At 42.5% G+C, this 20,219-nt stretch overlaps 2 protein-coding genes across 5 annotated transcripts in view; both read right to left on the reverse strand.

Moving 5' to 3' along the window:
• Positions 1 to 13,453, reverse strand: part of LOC144067749 (cell adhesion molecule DSCAML1-like) — a 42,947-nt gene extending 29,494 nt beyond the window's left edge. For both annotated transcript variants that reach the window (XM_077591658.1, XM_077591657.1), the window contains exons 1-3: positions 13,243 to 13,453; positions 6,239 to 6,559; positions 4,164 to 4,310 (exon numbers count right to left, since the gene is read on the reverse strand). In XM_077591658.1, the coding sequence (XP_077447784.1) occupies positions 4,164 to 4,310; positions 6,239 to 6,559; positions 13,243 to 13,285 (511 nt within the window). In that variant the 5' untranslated portion in view covers positions 13,286 to 13,453. The remainder of the gene's footprint in view (positions 1 to 4,163; positions 4,311 to 6,238; positions 6,560 to 13,242) is intronic.
• Positions 13,454 to 14,560: 1,107 nt separating this feature from the next.
• On the reverse strand, positions 14,561 to 19,705 carry scn4bb (sodium channel, voltage-gated, type IV, beta b). Of its 3 annotated transcripts, none has more exons than XM_077592509.1 (6): positions 19,462 to 19,705; positions 19,235 to 19,360; positions 17,396 to 17,559; positions 17,101 to 17,320; positions 16,461 to 16,590; positions 14,561 to 16,315 (listed from the first exon to the last, which is right to left on the reverse strand). In XM_077592509.1, exons 2-6 carry the CDS (start codon positions 19,323 to 19,325, stop codon positions 16,216 to 16,218), a joined length of 705 nt encoding a protein of 234 aa, XP_077448635.1. In that variant the 5' UTR covers positions 19,326 to 19,360; positions 19,462 to 19,705; the 3' UTR covers positions 14,561 to 16,215. The 3 variants fall into 3 exon arrangements, with proteins under 3 accessions (XP_077448635.1, XP_077448636.1, XP_077448634.1); XM_077592510.1 differs by having other exon boundaries at positions 19,235 to 19,380; XM_077592508.1 differs by having other exon boundaries at positions 19,235 to 19,357; positions 19,462 to 19,704.
• Between the last annotated feature and the right edge of the window lie 514 nt (positions 19,706 to 20,219).

Raw genomic sequence — 20,219 nt, forward strand, 5'->3', positions numbered from 1 at the left:
CCCGCTCTGTGCCACATGGGGCAACCCAGGCGATGGATGGATGAGCGAGGAAACGTGATATCAGTGGGCAGTCAACGTCCCACGAGCCCCGGGGGGAGGCCACGTGCTCCCCGAAGCCCCCGAACGGCGGCACCGCGGCGACGTCGCGGGAGCGTCGCCCACCAAGGCGAGCGCAGCCTTAATGCGGTGCAGGTTAATGTTTAATGACTCCTGGCAATTCAGGCGGGTTCATGTAAAAATCTGGAAATGGCTTTTTTGTGTTCCATGGCGCGTGGACACGTGATGGGGGGCTTGTACATTTGTACTAGCGAGGAGAGAACGCCTTTTGTAGACCAGTGTTTACAAGAGCGTGTGGCGTCCCAGACAAGTGCTTCTATTAATGTATTCTGCGTGCACAAGCACAGATTTAACAACAGATTCCGTGTGCATGTTTGCAGACATGGCTGCTTCCCATAAGGTGGCCTCGTACTGCTTTTTATTTCGCTTAAACACAATCCTAAAACTTTTAGACTTGGACGATACGGAAAACTAATTCCACAGATTTGAAGTGTAGCTCCACCTTCAATTCATTTGGACCAAAAAAGCGAATATGTATGATCAAGTGTTCCATTTTTTAAAAGGTGAACCAATTTTAAATTTCATGGTAACTGATCGGGGGAAAAGCAAATATTTGTTAGGCCGGAAGACGACAAAAATACATTCCTGTCAACCTCTGCCGATAACTGCCCTTATAAATGATTATGATTCCCCTTACAAACCCCCCAAAAACCTTACAAACACCGTACGAGTCGTACGGTGTTTGTAAGGTTTTTGGGGGGTTTGTAAGGGGAATCATAATCATTTATAAGGGCAGTTATCGGCAGAGGTTGACAGGTATGAAAATATACAAAGTTAAAGTGCGAGGCTTGAGAAATAAACCTAAGCAAATAAAAGTTCTCCTGATGAGGAAGCGATATTGCACGATTCACCATCAAACTGGCGTGACTCTGCAAAACCAACCAACGCATTTAACTCTGTTCGAGCAACTTGCTTGGCTTGCATAGAACATAACGGCAATATATCCAGCTGTTCCCTGTTAAAGCCAGCGGCCACCCAGTGTGCGTGCCTGACTTTTTTTTCTTTTTTTTTCAACCGGCTGACTTCCAACAAGGACGCCGGGGGCAGAGAATTGATCAGTCATGTAGCCTGTAAGTGACCTTCCCACCCAGCGACATGGCCTGCCAACTTTTACCCACTGTATGGACATCAATGTCTACTTCTGCTCCCTATCTCCCCTCTGGACACGTCCAAAGCATCCAAGTCTGGTCTCTCTGACCTTCTCTCCATAACATCTCAAATCTTCAATCTCCCTCTCATGGTCTCTTTGGTCATCCAATTCAACCTGGCAGCTCCTAAGCATCTTCATCTCTGCTACTTCTAGCCATCTTTTCCTCTGAGCTACCATCTCCAAGACATACATTTGCCAGCCCTCTCACCACTATCTTTTTTAGATTAGATTAGTTATGGACCTTCCTTTCATATTTTGCATATACTTTTCTCCAGATTTACCAACCTGTCTGCACGGTAGATGGTCGATTGGTCGCCGGTCTTTTGGTCGCCGATCTTTTGGTCGCCCGGAAGGTTATTGATAATTACCATTTAAATCGTTGCTCAAATTCCCTAAATACAAACTGCGAATTACTATTTAGTCATACTTAATGCCCTATTAATTATTAGGCTAAAGAAAAGCTCCAAATTTCCCGGACTTTTGTTTTTTGTTGGAGAACTTGTTAAGACCCTGACTGACGTCGCTTCCTAAGGGGACAACTCATGTACATACAAACTCTTATACACTCACACTGCTCATGGCCATTGTTGGCTTTTATTGGTGCGTAGACCGTGTTGTTTTACCTTGTTTTGTCACCGGTCTTTTGGTCGCCCGTTGTCGCGGTCCGGGCGACCAAAAGACTGGCGACCAATCGACCGCACACGTGTCTGCACACGGTTCTTCACTTCCTTTCCATATTCTCCATTCACTCCTTGAAACTTCCCTATTTCAACTGGGATCTTCTCATTGATCCACAAACTACAAAATACAAAATCCAACTCCTTTTTTTCTTCCTATTCCAAAAAGACTCCCCTATTCCATTTTTCTAACCACGCTTACAGTAGTGCATGTGGAAGAAAACACTGCCAGTAAACAAAGGCAAAGTGTGTGGCAGGTGGAATGAGATGATTGGGCATCTTCTGCGGGCCATCCATGTGGTCGCAGCCATCTGCTGGTCCAGTCTGGATGCCTTGCAAGCACTCATTAGCTCATCCACTGACAGCTTAAATCTGCGCTCGTGGTGTGTATGTTTATTTTTGGGTTTTTTTTTAAAGGCCTTCCACAAACTCTCCATTTTCTCTGTCCCTCCTCCAACACTCCTCCTTCAGATCACTACTCCAATTTGCACGTCTCTTCGCACCATACCATGGAGATCCGAGTACCGGGACAGGCAAGAGGGAACTAGGTCAGTCTGCCTGCACCCCTCCCCTCTTAAACCCCCCCATCACTGTCCTGCCTGGACAGGAAAGTGGGACACACGCACAAATGTATTAAAGCACACACACACTTATTAATATAGCACACACACACACACACACATGCAAACAGATGGAGAACGTGCGACAGAATGGGTTAGACTTCAGCGGCGGTTATGTCATCAAAATGTTCGACGGAGTGTCGGTTTTGGCGTCCTGGACCGGGATGGAGGTCCGATCCGCTCGCCCAAAAGGTGAACGTGGACGGCCGGCCCTCTCGTTTCAACTGGATTTGACGGGATACATCGAGAGGGTTGCGTTGTGTATGTACCGTGGGTAAATGGGTCACTCGATGAGCAGTGAGTGTGAAGATCAGATGCTGAACATGACGAGCTGCTCACTGAACTCCACGCACGCACGCTAGAATGCGCAAATGCTGCGAGCCATGGCCGCCACCGCCACCGTCAAGGCAGAGTCAACCTTGACCCTCTTTTATCCGTGGGTGGCAATCAAACATTCGATTCCAGAAACAAAAACGCACCTGTCAGGTTGAGAATAAAATAACTCTGGTATGACTTGGCTGCCACGCCATCAAAAGGAACACCAATATTTCCATTGTTACACCAATATTTTCATTGTTAACATTACTTTACGGATCCAACTGTGACGGATGGGACATCTTTCGCCATCAATTAAGAATGTGGCAATCAATCGACTTTATTTTGATAGGCATAATTGACCTCAGAACTTTTTAATGGTAAAAACGGACTTGGTTTGACATTAGTTTGAAAAAGGCTTAATTTTCTTGTTTTTCATGTACGAATATAATATAAAAAAGGGAAAATTAAAAAAATGCTTTTTATTTTAATTAAAAAGAGACAAACTGAACATGTTTTCTTATTTCTCTAATATTAATGGTATTTGTTATGATTAGTTGATGAATTGGAAAAATAACATCTAAATAAAAGCTTTATGGAAATCATGACAGTTGGAAAAAATAAATAAATAAATCAACATAGTCCTAGTTTATAATCCCATGCCTGCATTTGTAGAATAAAAAAATGTTGCATGTGAGACAAGGATGAACTTTGCATACATGCAATAAAACACCATCTGCTTTAACCCGAGGCCATTCTTGCCCTACTACCCTCCTTGCTTATTTTTCCTTCTCTCACAACATTGAATGCGGACAAATCACAGACCTACGAATTCAGAAAACCCGACAAAATGACAAAACACAAAACCTTAACGCCATTCCTCTCTTCCAACGCAAACGATCTTAATGAAGAAGAATCAGACAAGGGGACACTACACTTTCCACCATCCCTAAAAAGTACCTCCGGTCTCCCAGCATACAACCGTTAAGACCACGACGTGCTAATCGTTACATAACGACACGCCGTCAATTACGGTCAACGCCGAGATTCCCCAATTTGCGGCCAGATATAAACGCGGGAACATCCCGGAGGACCGAGACCTGGCCGAGTAAAAAAAAGTACACAATTGAAGGCCAGATCGGCGATCCGGACCGGCGAGCAGACACGAGACGGGAAAAAGTCAACACACGTCAACTGTCAGGCGCAAACGGATCAAAGCGGTGGCAATTCGCAAAAATGACAGGCAAAAATAGCTGGCGGCAGAAGGGGAAAGTGATGTCTTACCTGGGACGATGGAGACTGTGTCTCTTTCCCAGGAAACCACGCTGACATACTCCTGCACGGCTGTGGGGATGAGGCACTTGAACACGGCGACGTTGCCCCGCATGTTGCGCTGGTCCGCCACCCGCACCGTGTAGGGCTCCCTGAAAACTGCACACAAAAAAAACAGACTAAACCAGGGGTGACAAACTCGGGTTTCTTCGCGGGCCGCTTTAACGTCAACTCCATTTCATTTGGGCCGGACCATTTTAGATCTAATGTCTAGATTTTTTTATTTTTTTAAATTGGATTAAAATAATTGGTATCAAAAGCCCTAAATAGTCTGTTTTTATAGATCTAAAGCAATGTTTATTTGATCTTTTTTTCTTAGTATTGGAAAATGTCTTTTAATCATGTTTTTTATTTCAAATGGAAACCAATTTTTTTTTTTGTGGAAAACGGAAAATATTTGTATATTTACTTTTAGATTTTACAAAATGCTTTTTGAACTAAAAACACAAAAGAAAATTGAAAAATTGCAATGATTGATTTTAAAAAGGGGAAAAAAAAATCAGGAAATGAAATGTACATCTATCATCATTTGAATTTGATCCTAAAATAGAAACTCATGATTTACTTTCTCGGGCCGCACAAAATGATGCGGCTGGCCAGATTTGGCCCCCGGGCCGGCACTTTGACACATGTGGACTAAATGTACCCAACTAGAAGGTTATTTCAATAATAAGGTAAGCCAATCATTGAAGCTGCTACAAAAACGACTTAAAGTGAACTTCTTCCATGATTCAAATTAAATTAGAAAAACATGTTACAACAATTTTTGAATTTGCTGTCATAATACCAGCAGGGGGAAAAAATCTCCCTTTCAAATTTGATGTTTGCAAGAGAATTATTGCGGATTAAATAAGCACTAATGGGAAAGTGTCTATTTTTGGACCAATCTGACCAGAAGCTGCTGTCATTTTCTTAGCACATTTGGGGGTTTCGATACAAGAAGGCGATTTACACAATGTAAGAAAGTGAAATTCCGACGTCAATATAACCTCAAATCACCGCCATGGTGAATCTGGATGATGTCGTAGCCGCGCCGCGTCTGTTCTCCGCTTGTCATTGGGGCCAGTCGCCGCCCCCAAAGCCGCCGTCAACATCTGCTTTCATATTCTGCCTCCCAACACCGAGCGAGCACGACTAATACTCATATTCATTCTAATACTAATACTAGCGCCAAGTTGCGGATTTGAGCCAGGACCCTGAGCTGCCTGTCAGCCGGGTGTCGCCTTCAATCCCACATGACCCAAAAGCCCGGCTGCAGGAGACGAGGGGGGGGGGGGATTAGCGTCCGTCGAACATCCCGTACGGCCGACTCCGTTGGGCCCGTGCCGCGAAACGGATTGGGGCGTCCAGAAAGGTCAACGGCAGCCAATGAGTTCATGGTTATAGCCTTTCGAGGTGTGTTTAGTTTGGGCATTATGACACAATGTGGTTTTAGACCCAGAAATGATGAAATATTTTCCATTGGGCGCGATTCAAACGATGATCGTCCAATTGGATTGGACGGTTATCGGCCAAATCGTTCAATTTCACTTCATGGAATTTAAGTCTGTCACTGTTGACATTGAATGAGTTAAAAATGTTGTTTTGGTTTTCATTCAAATGCATTTAAATTGCTAAGGATTTTTTACATTAGGTGACATGCAACTGTTTGTGGTAAATAAGATGGTAATAAATCCATCAAAGGCCCTCGACCCTAAAGGTGGTAGACTTTGTAATATCGACACGTAGCATATCGCCGTCCAATTGATCAGTATTTTTACATTTCGCCATGCAGTGGATCACGTACGGTCCTAATCAATACATCCATTTGTTAAGTGACGAAGTGCTCGAATGGACGGAATAGCAAAGAATGGTTTTCCTTCAAATGTTGGAACATTTTTAGCAAAATGGGCAACAAGAAAGCCAAAATTGCTTTGAAGGTTTTATGAATTTGGGGGGACTGTGGTTGTGGCGAACGTGCACAAAAGTATGGCTTGAACCTGGAGGAATCAAAACCCTAACATGGGCGTCAACTTGGCCAAACTCACCGGCTTTGATGCGGATGTTGGGGCTGCGGATCTTGCCCGCCTGGTTCTCGGCCGTGCAGAAGTAGTCGTTGTCGTGGATGTAGCTGTTGTAGGCCGATGGCGAGAAGGGGTACAGTTGCAAGGTGCCATTGGCGTACACGTGGCGGATGTGGGGCACGTCGTAGATGTCGTCGCCCGTGGCCAGGTACCAGCGTAGGATGGCGCTGGGGGTGCCCCCTGCTGGACAGGGTAGGGACACCCCCACGGAGCTGGAGTAGGTTACCCTCTGCAGGGAGGCGTTCACAAAGTACAGCCTGGTGGAGCCCACATCCTCACTGTGTACTGGGGAAGGAGGAGGAGGGTTAGTTTCGATGGTTATAGGGCAGGGGTGTCAGACTCGGGTTGGTTTGCGGGTCGCATTAACGTCAACTCGATTTCATGTGGGCCGGACCATTTTAGATATAATATTTAGATTTTTTTTTTTTAAATAAATGGATTAAAAGAACTGGATGCCAAGCCCTGAATATTCCGTTTTTTATAGATATAAAACAATGTTTATTTTAGCTTTTTTATATATAAAAAAATTACAATTATTGATTTAAAAGGGGGAACATCAGGAAATTTTATATACATGTATACTCTTCATTTTAATTTGATCCTAAAACAGAAAGTCGGCACTCATGATTTACTTTACCGGGCCACACAAAATGATGTGGCGAGCCAGATTTGGCCCCCAGGCCACCACTTTGACACATGGGGTATAGGGGGTGCAAACGACACGACGTCAAGTAATGGCGATGCCGATAATGCATCGGGAACGGCCTTCAAAAATAATCATAATGTATGTCAAACGTCCAGCTGCAAACATCGGTCACGTGATGCAGAAAGCCAGGGATTTGGGATAAAGCCTGTTGGGAATCAGGTGGACGGGAAAGGGGGAGGAGCCCGCTACCTCCGGAGAGTTGAACGCGGGCGCAAAACAAAGACACACTGGCACAACACTGATGATAGGTTATGTGATTGGAATTTCTATGCCAGACGCAGATTTAAGGCTTTTTAATCTCCTTACATATTTAACACACACACAAACACACACTCATGCAAACGTACAGAAATGTGCCGCATTGGCAAACCCACTAAAAGACAGAAAAGTGACAGGGAAGATGGAAAAAAAAAAAAAAAAAGTTGGTGGTCGTGACATGATTGTTCTACTGGAATTATCTTTTTTTAATGTATCAGCATCATATTAGCATGGGGGAATAAAAATCTTATTTTTACGCTTTCTGTGCTCGCCACTGTTTTTTACTTCATTCTTGTTTTCTTAAACACGTCACTCTTATTTTCTGATATACAATATAGTAGTATAGTATACGTCATGTAGTATAACAGTGCTTTTACACTAGACCTTTTCATCTATTGTGGAAACATAAAAGTCTGTCTGCACAAGATTAATGCGTGGAACATAAAAGTTGAAGGTAGTTGCCGTAAAAACGTCCGCTGGGTTATGATTTAACCCAAATAACTCCATGAAAGCTAAAAATGGATGTAGTATAAGAAAATGGGTGAAACACCTGCTCGACACAAGTGACGCTTGTAGATCAACGCTGTCACGCCTAACTTTTCCTTCTCGTCGACTTACGCCAAAAGTGCAAGTACGGCGTTCGGTGGGAGTGAAAGTGCCTCTAAACTGTTTGGAATACTACTACAGATGGTATATGAAAATGTGACTGCCAGTCCGATGGTGAGATGAGGGGGGAGAAAAAAAAAATCCAGGTCAGACTCCCTCCCCGCCGCAGATTACTGATAATGGCCCCTGAGCATAAAGCCATATTAAAGATTGCAATATCTATAATCTCCCAATGGGGGGACAGGACTAAAGCAGAGGAGCGTGGGGGTCACCCTGAGAGCTTGGGGGAGGAGTGGGCTGGATTAGATGGGCACACCGGGGACTACGCTCACGCCAAACAATCCCAACGGTCGCGTTTCACTGCCATTGACGGATCTGGACGTCCAATCCGTGGCAACCAATTGCAAGTAAGGACTATTTTGCATTTCTATTGACCTCCTCGTCGCAAGCAAAACTGCAAACTACGATGGAAAGAATAAAACTCTCGCTACTCTGGCAACCTGTAGAAGTAAAAGCGGGTCAATAATTGCATCATGTAAACTTAAACTCAAAATATATATTTTTGCAGGTGAAAAATACCTCGTCTTTTAATCCCAATATGAGGTAAAGGTACGCCCATTCCTCCCACATTTCAAGGAAATTAAACACTAGACAGTAGCCTGGGATAGGCTCCAGCACCCCCGCGACTGTTGTGAGGATAAGCGGAATGGATATTAATATTTCAGTTGCAGTACGCAGTAGTACATCAATATTTTGGGGATATTTAGCCTGTTTTGTGCTGTTAAATAATTCCAAATGATAAGGAACCACGCTTTGATTTAGTGAAACTAAAGCGGCCGCCAATTATTATTATGTATTTTGAAACAAAGAATAGCACACAGAGTTGTTGCGCCTCTAAAATTGGACTTTTCCTTCAATCAACCCAAGCAAGCATTCCCACATCCACACCAACATACGTGTACTCATTATTCCCGAGCTAGCAAGAATTATATTCTCCCAGTGACAGTCATTCAAATCAGACTGCCTCCCTTCTATAAATATCCGTGGCCTACATATCACTGATATCCCACCACCTTACTCATATCATCTCATTAACCCATTCCTTCCACCGGAGAAAAAAAAAAAACAATAAAAACATGGATAAGCCCCAAAATCGAATGACTATTTCCTTTTTTTTTTATTTCTGCAGTGATTTTTCTGCGACAAAATTGCCTATCTTAAATCGAACTCATACCTACTGCACTGTATTTTCTACATCCTGCCGGTTCTGCGCGTGAATATGTATGCCGTAGAGGTAGAAGTCATAACCTATGCAAGGTTTCAGCATGCATAATGCAGCCGAATCTACGCCTCGCCGGGATGAGCGCGGCCACGTAGACTTGGTAAACAAAGGCCAATGTTTTAAAAAGACACGCGTCTCGAGGTGTAATAACGCATGTTCTTCCACCGTTGACACCCCGGATCAATTTGACGGCATTCTCCATTCGATTTGCTGATGGAAATGACACGGGAGGGAGGCACGACCACACCTGAGAGGACTCCTTCTCATCCAATTTTGCTGGGGAGTATATTTAACCTTTTTGGGCGGGGGGACAATAATGTAATTCATTTATTGCCAACCCCAAGTAGTAGTCGTGGTAGTAGTTGGCTACTACGTATGTGTGACTACTCAATGTTGTTTACTACTTATTTATATTTTTGACTTCTTATGTTGTTGACAACTATACCTATTAGATAATTTATTTGTGCACAAACTTTAATTATCATTATACTTGCATACTGGAAATAAAAGCATTCAATTCAAAAAGAGTGATACACATTGCAAATACAATTATTTGAAATCATGTGTTCTTTTTTTGCTCCAGCACATTATTTATTTTTAAATCTATTTCTTTAAATTGCAATCACAAAATACACTCGTGCAAGACTAATAGATGTGAAAAGGGGCGGGGCATGACTTTTGGAGACACCTGTCCGACGCAAATCTAATAAAAACCTTAAGCAAAAAAAAAGAAAATCATAAATTTTGTACGAACGGGTCATGTTTTTATTACTTAAAAAATATTTAAAAATATTTCTAAAAGAACGTTTTACTGTTTTCCCTTTTTATTTTTTAAATGACATGCAAAAATAAATACAAAATACTTTTAAAATAGATAAACAGGAGTCTCAAAAAGAGGACTTGGGGCATTTTAGGTCATTTAAAAAAGCTTTAATAATATTTCTGAAAGAATGTTTTACTGTTTTCCCTTTTTGTTTTCTAAAAGACCTGCAAAAAAAATATAAAAGACTTTAAAAATAGATAAATAGGAGTCTCAAAAAGAGGAGTTGGGGCATTTTCGGTCATTTAAAAAATCTTTAAAAATATTTCCGAAAGAATATTTTACGGTTTTCCTTTTTTGTTTTCTAAAAGACGTGCAAAAATAAATATAAAATAGATAAATAGTAGTCTCAAAAAGATGAGTCTGGGCATTTTAACTCTGTGGCACTAATTGATTTCCCTATCCTAATTCATTTTATCATTGATGAGTCAATTACTTGTGGCAGGGGAGCTCTGGAAATCTGAGGAAGAGGAGAGCCGAGTGGATGGAGACCCTATCAAAAGGGGTGTGAATTGAATATCGGGGGGATGTCATGAGATAAAGCTAGGTGTAAGCTTGTAGATAAACCTCAGGGGCCCCGTGTAAGTAGGTGGTGGGTGGGAGGAGTAGCACAAGGGGGATGTGCTTGCTGTTACATCTAATCAACGAAGGGATGCCATGTCCCCAACAATCTACAATGCCCCCCCACCCCCCAATACCACCAACACCACCACCCCACCCAACCCTCGGTACCCCCGGCCCGTGCTGTGTCAGTGAAAAAAAAAAAAAAAGAAAGCGTGCTACTTCAGCAGTCCCGTGGGACCTGCTCCCCCTCACATCAAAGCAGGCACTTTCTCTCCTAATGTGAATATCAAATCTGTGGATCACAAGTCCCAGCACCGTCTGCATAAACGGCCCCTCCCCCCGCCCTTTAATTCTGCCTAGTGATGAGGGAAAGAGAGGGAGGGGAGAGGAAAGAAGAAGAGAGGAGAGGAGAGGAGAGAAGAGGAGAGGAAACCATGGAGGGGGGGAGTCATGGAGATCCAGCTAAACAACTTGCTTCATCCGTTTACCCCAAAAATGCCATCAAAAAAGGAGTTTTGACGTTCTCTGGCCGTTAAACAGGTGTCGCCATCCACGATTTGCCCACTCTGCCAGTTTTTCCACATCTCAACTTTGCACTCAATTTATTCATCGGTCGCCATTTTAGCTGGAAATGTGCATTGGAAGCAGAAACTTAAGTTGGACAAGGAATATTAGGTTTCTATCAATGTTTGGTAAAAGAAATTGAGATGTTTGAACTTCAAAATTCTGAGAATGGTTAGATTTTTTCTCAATTTTTTTATGACACGAACTAAAAATATAATATTTGCAGTTTCGGTAATTAAATCAAAAACATTTTCACATTTTTATACACAATAAAAGTTTAAAAGGCTAAAAAAAATGTCCAGTTGGACTATATTAAGGTAAACAATGTCTCTATTCAACTATGACATTAGTTGTCAATAAACTTGCTAATCAATTAGTAGTCCGATTAAATGTGGGAGCCTTAATTTCAACTGGGAGACCTGACACTGAATTATTTTACTGTGCCACTGATGACAATGCACGTCCAATGCATTTGAATGGGGAGGCAAGGCAAAAATAATTTACTGCCAGCCTCTTGCGGTTCAAATTGAATTGGACGTCTATAACCGTCAATGGCAGCGAGTGATTTAACAGTCACGTGGGAAGTGAAGTGAGGCCTGTTGCTGTTATAATTGTGCAGCCTTGCAAAGACAGCACTGGGAATTGGACTACAGGGATGCAGGGATGCTGGGATGGAGGAAGGAGGACATTTAGTTTATTTCTATTGGTGGAACTTTGAGATGCATGGTTCACCTTCTCATTTTATGAACATCAAATCCCATATTTTGAAAGAAGGCCCACACGAAGAGAGGGCCGATATACATTAAATCTGTTTTCATTCGTTCCAAGCAGATGATATTTGCTCATAGATATATTTGAAATTGGTGAAAAATTGCCCGCATGGTGCTTTCACGGACGGGTGCTTTAAATGGGAATTTTGGATAACACTGTCTGTCTGTCTGTCTGTCTGTCACGTCGCTTTTCGATCGCGTAAACTTATATTTCATTTGGAATGCATCCACTACAATGTTTACAAGGACAATAATGCTGTCCTCGTCTTCTGGGGTCCAGGTGCTCAATTAGTGAGGAACATGACCGGGCAAGTCTGCAATCTGGTCCCCCGTCGCCTGCCCGTATGTGGACCCCCTCATTTGCGTAAATTCACATCAAGTGGCGACTCCCTGACTTCATTATTTCCCCTTTCAGACGAATTCATTCAAAAATAAAGACAGCATCGATTTTTTTCAAACTAATAACACAGGAAATGAAGAAAATTACGCATGCATGATTGCATTTTCGAATGTCACCTTCGTTGATGGAAAAGGCCCGGATGTGGCGTTTAATTCCTGCAATATTCGATGCAGGTGTGTCCACATTAAAACGCACTTTAATAACGAATGATCTTTTATATGAGCAGCGTTAAGGATTTTCCTCATATGGAAGAAAAAAATGTCTTTCAATGGACCACATCTATCGATGCATTTATAAATAAAGTCCATCCTCGCAACGTCAAAGCGTCTAATTGCACTAATTAGGGCCTTTCTGCGGGTTTATCCCTATTTCACTAAAAGGACGGTTGTCAGGGAAATGTCTTTTGTTCGTCATAATTACTGGCACTAATTACAGCAAATGAAGCAGCTGAAAATATAGCGATGAAAATGGCAGCTTTGACGGAGGAGCGATTTTGAATACGGCCTAATCAAAACAGGTGCAATTAGCAAAGTAAGGCAAATAATCGTTGCGAACTACACGCCATCTCCACGCAAAAACTTTAAAGAGAGCAAAATTGGGAGTCAATTCGTTGAGTTGGACGCGATCGATCGAACGACAGCCTCGATTTTTGCACGTTTGCCAGCTCTCTCTCGCTGGATTTGCTCCTCATTTTCTCCATTCAGCCATTTTACATATTCATAACTGGTAATGCGAAAAACAATCGAGGCGTCGTGGGCCTCCGAAGCATTAAAAACACACTTTTTTGAACCTTCACTTTCTCCAAGAAAAAAATACATCCACATCATAAGCCCTTGTGTTTTGATTTTCATAACCACAAACGTCCTTTTTCCTTCTTAATTAGAAAGCAAAACACGACGCAGCCTCGAATCTCGCATCCAAATCACACATTTCGCATTTTCTCAACTTGGAAAGCGTCACATTCATGCACAAAAATGACAAAATAACATTTGTCTTACCTTCTTGGAGAGAGTACAGCAGGAGTAAAGTTACAAGCCACATGCCATAAAGAGCAGGTATATTTTTGGGAGATATTTGCAATCCTGGCGCGATGGGGTTTTTTTTTTTTTGGGAGGGGGGGCAAGGGGAGAAGGGGGCCTTTTTTTTTTAAAATATATTCCTTTTGGGGGGGCCAGGTGGGTCTCCAAGCCGGACTGGCGACTGTGCTCCCCGGAGGTCTCTCCAGCCCTGCCGCCCCACTAAGAATGGATGCAAAGGAGAAGAGCCTTGGCCCCGCCCATGGCCCCGCCCATGTCCCCGCCCTCTAGCGCGTGAACAAACCCAACATGTAAATCTATCGTAACTGAGAGATCTGGCAGTGAAGGAGCGTTTCTCAGTGCCATTGACGGTCATTGACGTCCAAATCATTTGGCCCCAGGGAGTTCAAACCCCCAAGAGCACCCCCTTAGAGCCTTTCAAATCATCATTTAAAAAGGCAGGTGTCTCTATTTGAAATGCATATGCATTTTGAATCCAAACATTAATGTGTTGATCAACAAAAAAACTGTCTGTCATTGGCATGTTTTTTTTCTGGGCAAACAAATGTAAACAATTATATGTTCTTCCACCAGATGGCTTCCTTTTCTGGTTTGTTTGTTGGCATTGCTCGAGTGTTTTTAAAACTACTTGGCTTCGTGTTGTTGATCATTAAAGAAGAAACTGTTTGTGTTCAGCAGGCCTAGTGAAGAAAATGTCAAATATTTTGGTTTGATAAACTGCCGAGCTTTTTTTTAATGTGTGTCTGAGTATTTTTGACCCAAATCAGGGCTCACCAACTCCGGTCTTTGGGGGCCCCTGTCTGTTTTCCACGTCTCCCTCCTCCAAACACACCTGATTTAAATAATCTGGATCATTATCAGGCTTCTGGATAATTTACAATTGAGTTGATCATTGAATTTAGGTGTACTAGAGGAGGAAGATATAGAAAACCGACTAGTTAGGGACCCTGGAAGACCCCTATTCTAAAGACACTTGAAAATATCTGTATCTAAATTCGGCACTCTGCTGCCCTCTGCTGAGACAAAAATATTTTGCAATGAATTCCCAAATTCGAGCTTATAAGTGCTAAAACAAAGTGTTTTCTAATCAAGTACACCACAGCAAAAATAATTATTAATTTGAAAAATAACTACATCTAATTTTCTGCTATGTAATAGTGGACAAAAATGTCAATAACCAGGCCCAAGTATTCTCAAATGTACTGCAATACTCTTTAAATAGTGTTAAATATGAATACTAAAGGAAAGTATGAAGAAAGAAAAAGACCAAGACAAGACGTGCTTTCCTCCAAATTTTATTTAGTGCTACGTTTGTGTAATAAAGAGGTCAAGAGCAATATATAGGGAGATTATCTAAACTTTCTAAAGGCAGGAATGGCATGTGAGGTCAAGCCAAAGAATTTGCGTGCAACAGGGGTCCAAAATACACAAGATGGTCCTCTTTCTTTGGGTCTTCTCCCTGCATCTCCACTTCAAAACTTCCTGATCCCAAAAATCTTGAGTTGTATTGCTCGCGAAATCATCACAGTGACTCACAGAATGACTTTTACAATGACTAGAGTCAGTGCATGCTTATATTTGATACCATTTGCATAGTATACTCCTGATCAATACGCCGTCCTAGCCGTCAGAATATATAAACGTACAATCCTTAAGGAAAAAGGTGAAATCAAATTCTTACATAGACCTCACATAAACACAACTGATAGATTGTTTACTCTTAAAATATGAGGGTTAAAGAATAGAGGCACATCATAATTTACATGAACATATTCAGGTGTAAGTTTATAGTATTCACAGAGTATGTATCGTGGTAGTTAATAAAAAAGTGAATGTATTTAACAACAAAAAAACTCGGTGATAGACATCCAATTCATTTTGAGTGAGAGGTCCGGCAGCAATTAATCACTGCCGACCCTTCCAATCAAAATTGATTTGCCATCCAAAGCAGCCAAAAAGTTAACAAAATAAATCCCACCAAAATGTATATATTCTCATTTTGGTTGATTTACTTGTGCCCCGTACTCCGGAGTTTTTTTCTTTCAATGTGCAATTTCTTTTCGAATATAAAACATAATGGGTGTGCACTCATCTTTTGATGTGATGCTCATTTAATAATTCTATCCTTGCTTAGCAGAGTCATTTAGAGCAATGGTGCTATTCTAAGCAAAGTGCAATATTATACATCTAGTTTTTTAACCTTTTTTTGTTCTATTTGTCCCCTGAACTGAATTTAATAACTGTAGTAAAGCTACCAATTACATGAAATAATACAGTAATTCAGGCCTTGGTCAGCAGGAATGTACACAATGCACAGCGATAGGATTATTACAAGTATTGTATTGTGATTGCAAACTCATGCGTTAATTGCATTTTTTCATTTTCCTAAAAGCAGCGACACTGGAACACCGCTAAGACATTCATATTTCTATTAGGAGTGGGCATAGGGTCTACTTTAAATTAGAAGCTGCTTTGTAATAGTTGCCTATCTTCTAGTTTTAAGCAGAGAAAAGAAGCAATTTGTTTCCAGGTCTATTTTAAAAGTCACATTTACCAAGTGACTGCGCAGCCATTATGAGAGTCTTATTTAAATTGTATTCAACATACAATGTTTCTTTTACGTATTGAAAAAATTAAATTCTACTTCACAATAATATGACTTGCTGAGGGAAACAATATCACTTGACCAATGAGAAGGATTATGAGAACCATGTCATTGTTTGTTTAAAAAAAATACAATGATCTTTTGTGTCTTTGGTTGTGTTCAAAAGTGCAAAAGTGCAAAAGTGTGCACATTTGACAAAAGCAACTTGCATCCTGTTGTAGCCGGCCGAGCACATTTTTATTGCCCATCGTGCTCGTATAGTTCAATTCTACAGCGAAGGCCTACGTAAAAGCACTCTAGTGGTTGGACAAATAAAATGCATGCGTTTCTCATTTCTGTTTAGACGGTTTGGCTTTTGAATCCACTTTCGATCCTGAGAGGCCATTTTCTGTGTTGTCAATCCCTGATGAAGTTACAAGGCACTCCTTACTGTTCAGGGTGAGAGGATGGGAATGCAAAAGAACAGACGACAGCAGCTCAAATATCAGACCGAGACCCCATAGAGGTGGCGAGAACAACATGGCCGCTTCTCATAAGGGAGCAGGCTTTAGTGAAGAATGTCAAAATGACTCACTTTTTCTCCTCCATCTTGGAAAGAACAAAGAGGGTGAAGTTTTTCAGCAACATGAAACCCATCAGCAGGGCGATAGCTCCGCCCACAGCAGAAGCGATGATGATGGTCAACGTGTTGTCCACTACCCTCACTGCGGGAAAAAAAAAAACTCATGACAAATTTCATGTTGTTTTGCTGTGTCAAGCCTGAATCCAATCAACAACTATTTTCACATTCGATTAATAACATTGAGAGAAATCGTTTACCGGTCAATTGCCCTCAATTTAATGTATTTTTTTGGTTATAATTTAAAAAAAAACTATGAATATACGAATCAGTTTTATTTCAAATAAACTGTAGCCATTTTCGGTTTCTATTTGATTACCGTATTTTCACGACTATAAGGCGCACTGCATTATAAGGCGCACCCTCAATGAATGACACATTTTTATTTTTTTCCATATATAAAGCACACTGGATTATGAGGCGCCCTGTCTATTTTGGAGAAAATTTAAGACTTTTAAGTGCGCCTTATAGTCGTGAAAATACGGTATTCTGTTTTTCCACTTTTGCTAACTACCACCGCACATATTCTGAGAATGTAACGTCAATTTGCGTCAGCGAATGAGCGACCCCTTGAGAACTTTTTCCATCCACTCACACTCGTCCACCACAAAGAGCGTGAAGACGGCGCTGTGGTTCTTGTACTTTTCCTTCGGGTTGCGTCCGAAGCAAGTGTACTGGCCCGCGTCCTCAAAGGTGATGTTCCACAACAGAATGGAAATGTTGTTGTTCTTGTTTTTCCCCACAAATTCAAAGCGCTCCTTGTACATCTTGACGTTGGGCACCATCGCCTCCGTGGCTATCACGGCATCGCATATCTGAGAGCAAAGAGAAAATCCGTCCGGCGTCAACACGAACTCTGTCGTCGTCGCCTTTGGCGAAGGACGGCTTACCGTTTGCATGGTGCCGTTTTCGTTAAACTGCCACTTGAAATAAAGGTCCTCGATGCCGATGCAGCTGGAATAAATGCAGGGCAACATGACGGTGCTGCCGTTCACGGCTTCCAGGAAGGGAATCTTGCCTACGTTCATCTCCAAGGCCCGAGCAGACGCCATCACTGAAGAGCAACACCTACTTTATAAGACCATTTCTTCTCCAAAAATAAAAATACACTGCCAGTAACTTGCAGAACACAAACAGCATATCATGTTGCACTGCTGCAAAATGTATCTACGAACAAATGAACTGTCATGTTCCCTATTAATGGGAGAAAAATCCATGGATTGGCAAACCTCACTGCAAAACACACTGCAAAAAATGTAGATTAAAATACGTTTAACCAAAACGTGAAAAAAACATAATTAAAATTGCTAATACGAAAAAGCAAGTGCCTCAAATTTGAGGTGATTTTGCCCCGTCTCTTTGACAACTACATCATAAGTTAGCAGAAAGTTAGCTTCTTTGTTTATATTTTTTTCCTTCCCCCTGATATCACTTTGGAACAGGGATGCCGAACACGTGGCTCTCGAGGCGCACACGGCTCCCAGTCCCGCAAAAAAATGTGTCTCTTTGCTTCTTATCATACTTTGTATCTACTATTTCATGTTTGTCCTATTTTTATTCTCTCTTAAAACACCCTCCAATTCATCAGGGCCCATTAAAAACTAATGATATATTATATTTAAAAAACAATTTGGCAAATAATATATTATATTCCAAAAAAACCATTTGGCAGATTGGATTTTTCTTTATGCTGCCTTGGAATTACATGACCGCAAAATACCGCCCCACCAGCCTCAATCGGCCCCCGGTCCATATATTTTTTAGCCCCCCTTATTAACCAAGTTTCCCCAGCTGTGTTTAATGCTCCCATCTAGCGTTTTATTCCATCCAGGGACGTGCTGACAAAGCTGTCCAGAACTGCACGCACGCAGGTGCACTAGATGACGCAGAGAAAACGTTGCAAAAGTGCGTTCTTCTAAAAAGTCACATTATATTTCCCATCTGGCCTGAACAACAAGGTCAAAGAGAGGTCAAACATCATTGCAGCAAATAGGGAGAGCGAAGGAGGTCGCATATGAGCGACCGCTATTGATTCCTTCACATTGCACTCTCACTATCTCCATTCCGCTATGGTGCATGGTGAGTTTGCAAAAATAGTAACAGTAAGTAAGTGTAGCCCTACCAACACCTCTGCCGCCTGCTTACAATTAGAGGACATGTACCACTCATATTCCAGTAGCGCATCGTCACAACTAGATAGAAAACTCAGATGAATCAAGAATCAGTCGATCAATGGATGCTTGAGTTAAGACCGACATTTTTTGTAAGCGTCCCGTTCCAACGTGTAAATAGGACTTTATTTTGACGTATTGTATAATGCACCCAGAGGCACCATCGCATTAACTGCGTCGATAAGGAATTCTACGATAATTGAAAACAAGCGAGCGGGTAATGTGCGTTAATGGAAATGCGCTGGTCTGTTCTGGCCACATCCGTTCGGCAGAACTCGGCTTATCAAATTTCATTGATCAAAAAATAATAATAATATGAGCCATGGAAAATATATCGAGTCGTGCGAGCAAGAGACATCTGATCTAGTTGGAATGATGGCACGAAAAATCGAATGGTCGCGGGATGTCTTTGCAGTCCAAATGGATTGGACGTCTATTGCTGAAGCACCCGTTGAGGGGGTTCTTAATATTAATTTTAATAGCCGTGTACCCTACATATACTGTAAATAAAGAAGTTAACGCGAATGCGTAGAGGTCGTAAGACGAAACAGACATTACCGAGCAGTGCTGTGATGATCAGGTTAGAGACCGACTGCGGAAGGCCCGGCCTCGGGGCACGGACCCGGATCCCGTGGGCCTCCATATCCATGCCAGATCTTCACCTGAGGGATTCCTTCAGACCTGCTGAAGATTTCCTGCTTTTACTCCATCGAAAACACAAAACAACGCCAAGTGTAAAAAGTCCAAAGAGTGACCCACAAATGGCAACGGGAGCGTGAACCCACCTGCTCGGGTTCCGAATTCCCTCAGAGCAGAGCGGGTCGGCGGCCCACTGTGGCGCTGCGTCGTCAGGGTTCATTCAAGGAGAACGGGCCGGTCCGCACTCTCACTGCGGCGACTGGTACAATGCAGGAGCGGCCGACTAGAGAGGAAATGCCGCCGCCGCCACCGCCGGAGACCCCCCTGAGCCGCTGACTCCTCCTCTTGGACTCCCCTCAAGCTCACTCCCAACTTTTGCCCGTCCTCTACGCTGGCAGCGTGCCACCTGTCTCCCTTCCATCACCTTCCCCCTGCATCCTCCCCCCCCCACCCCCATCTCCTCTGCTGACTCGGTGTGTGTGTGTGTGCGCATGTGTGTGTGTGTGTGCAGGCTCTTTTGTCAGAGTGTTTGTGATGAGTGAGGAAAAGTTCTGCAGTGCAGCCCCGGGGTCGATTCCTACCGCATGGCGTGCATTCATAGCAATGCAGTGAATTATACATCTAGCCCAAAACTGCGTACAATTTTTTTTTCAAACAGCGCTTATTCTGCAGCTCGTCCGGCTGACTTGCGGGTGCAAGGGTGGGGAAGCTATTCCCATAACAGGCCGCAGTGGGTGCGGGTTTTCATTTCAACCCGTAAAGAAGATACCTTTTCTACAAGGGAAGTGCTTCTTGTTTCAGCACAACTCCCGTCGGTTAAAGTGTCTGTTCTGGATCGTTTGGAGGGAAAACCTGCAACCAATAGCGGCCTTCGAGGACCAGTTCGCCCACTGCTGCCCTAGAC

This window comes from Stigmatopora argus, chromosome 22, assembly GCF_051989625.1.
Source record: "Stigmatopora argus isolate UIUO_Sarg chromosome 22, RoL_Sarg_1.0, whole genome shotgun sequence".
Taxonomy (NCBI): domain Eukaryota; kingdom Metazoa; phylum Chordata; class Actinopteri; order Syngnathiformes; family Syngnathidae; genus Stigmatopora; species Stigmatopora argus.

Bases quoted from the DNA above. Each gene is read 5' to 3' on its own strand.
- scn4bb (XM_077592509.1), bottom strand. From the start codon at position 19,325: ATGGATATGGAGGCCCACGGGATCCGGGTCCGTGCCCCGAGGCCGGGC. The intron at 17,560-19,234 runs GTAATGTCTGTT...GTTGCTCTTCAG, and splicing joins GATCATCACAGCACTGCTCG to TGATGGCGTCTGCTCGGGCC. The intron at 16,591-17,100 runs GTGAGTGGATGG...TTTTTCCCGCAG, and splicing joins GCTCTTTGTGGTGGACGAGT to TGAGGGTAGTGGACAACACG.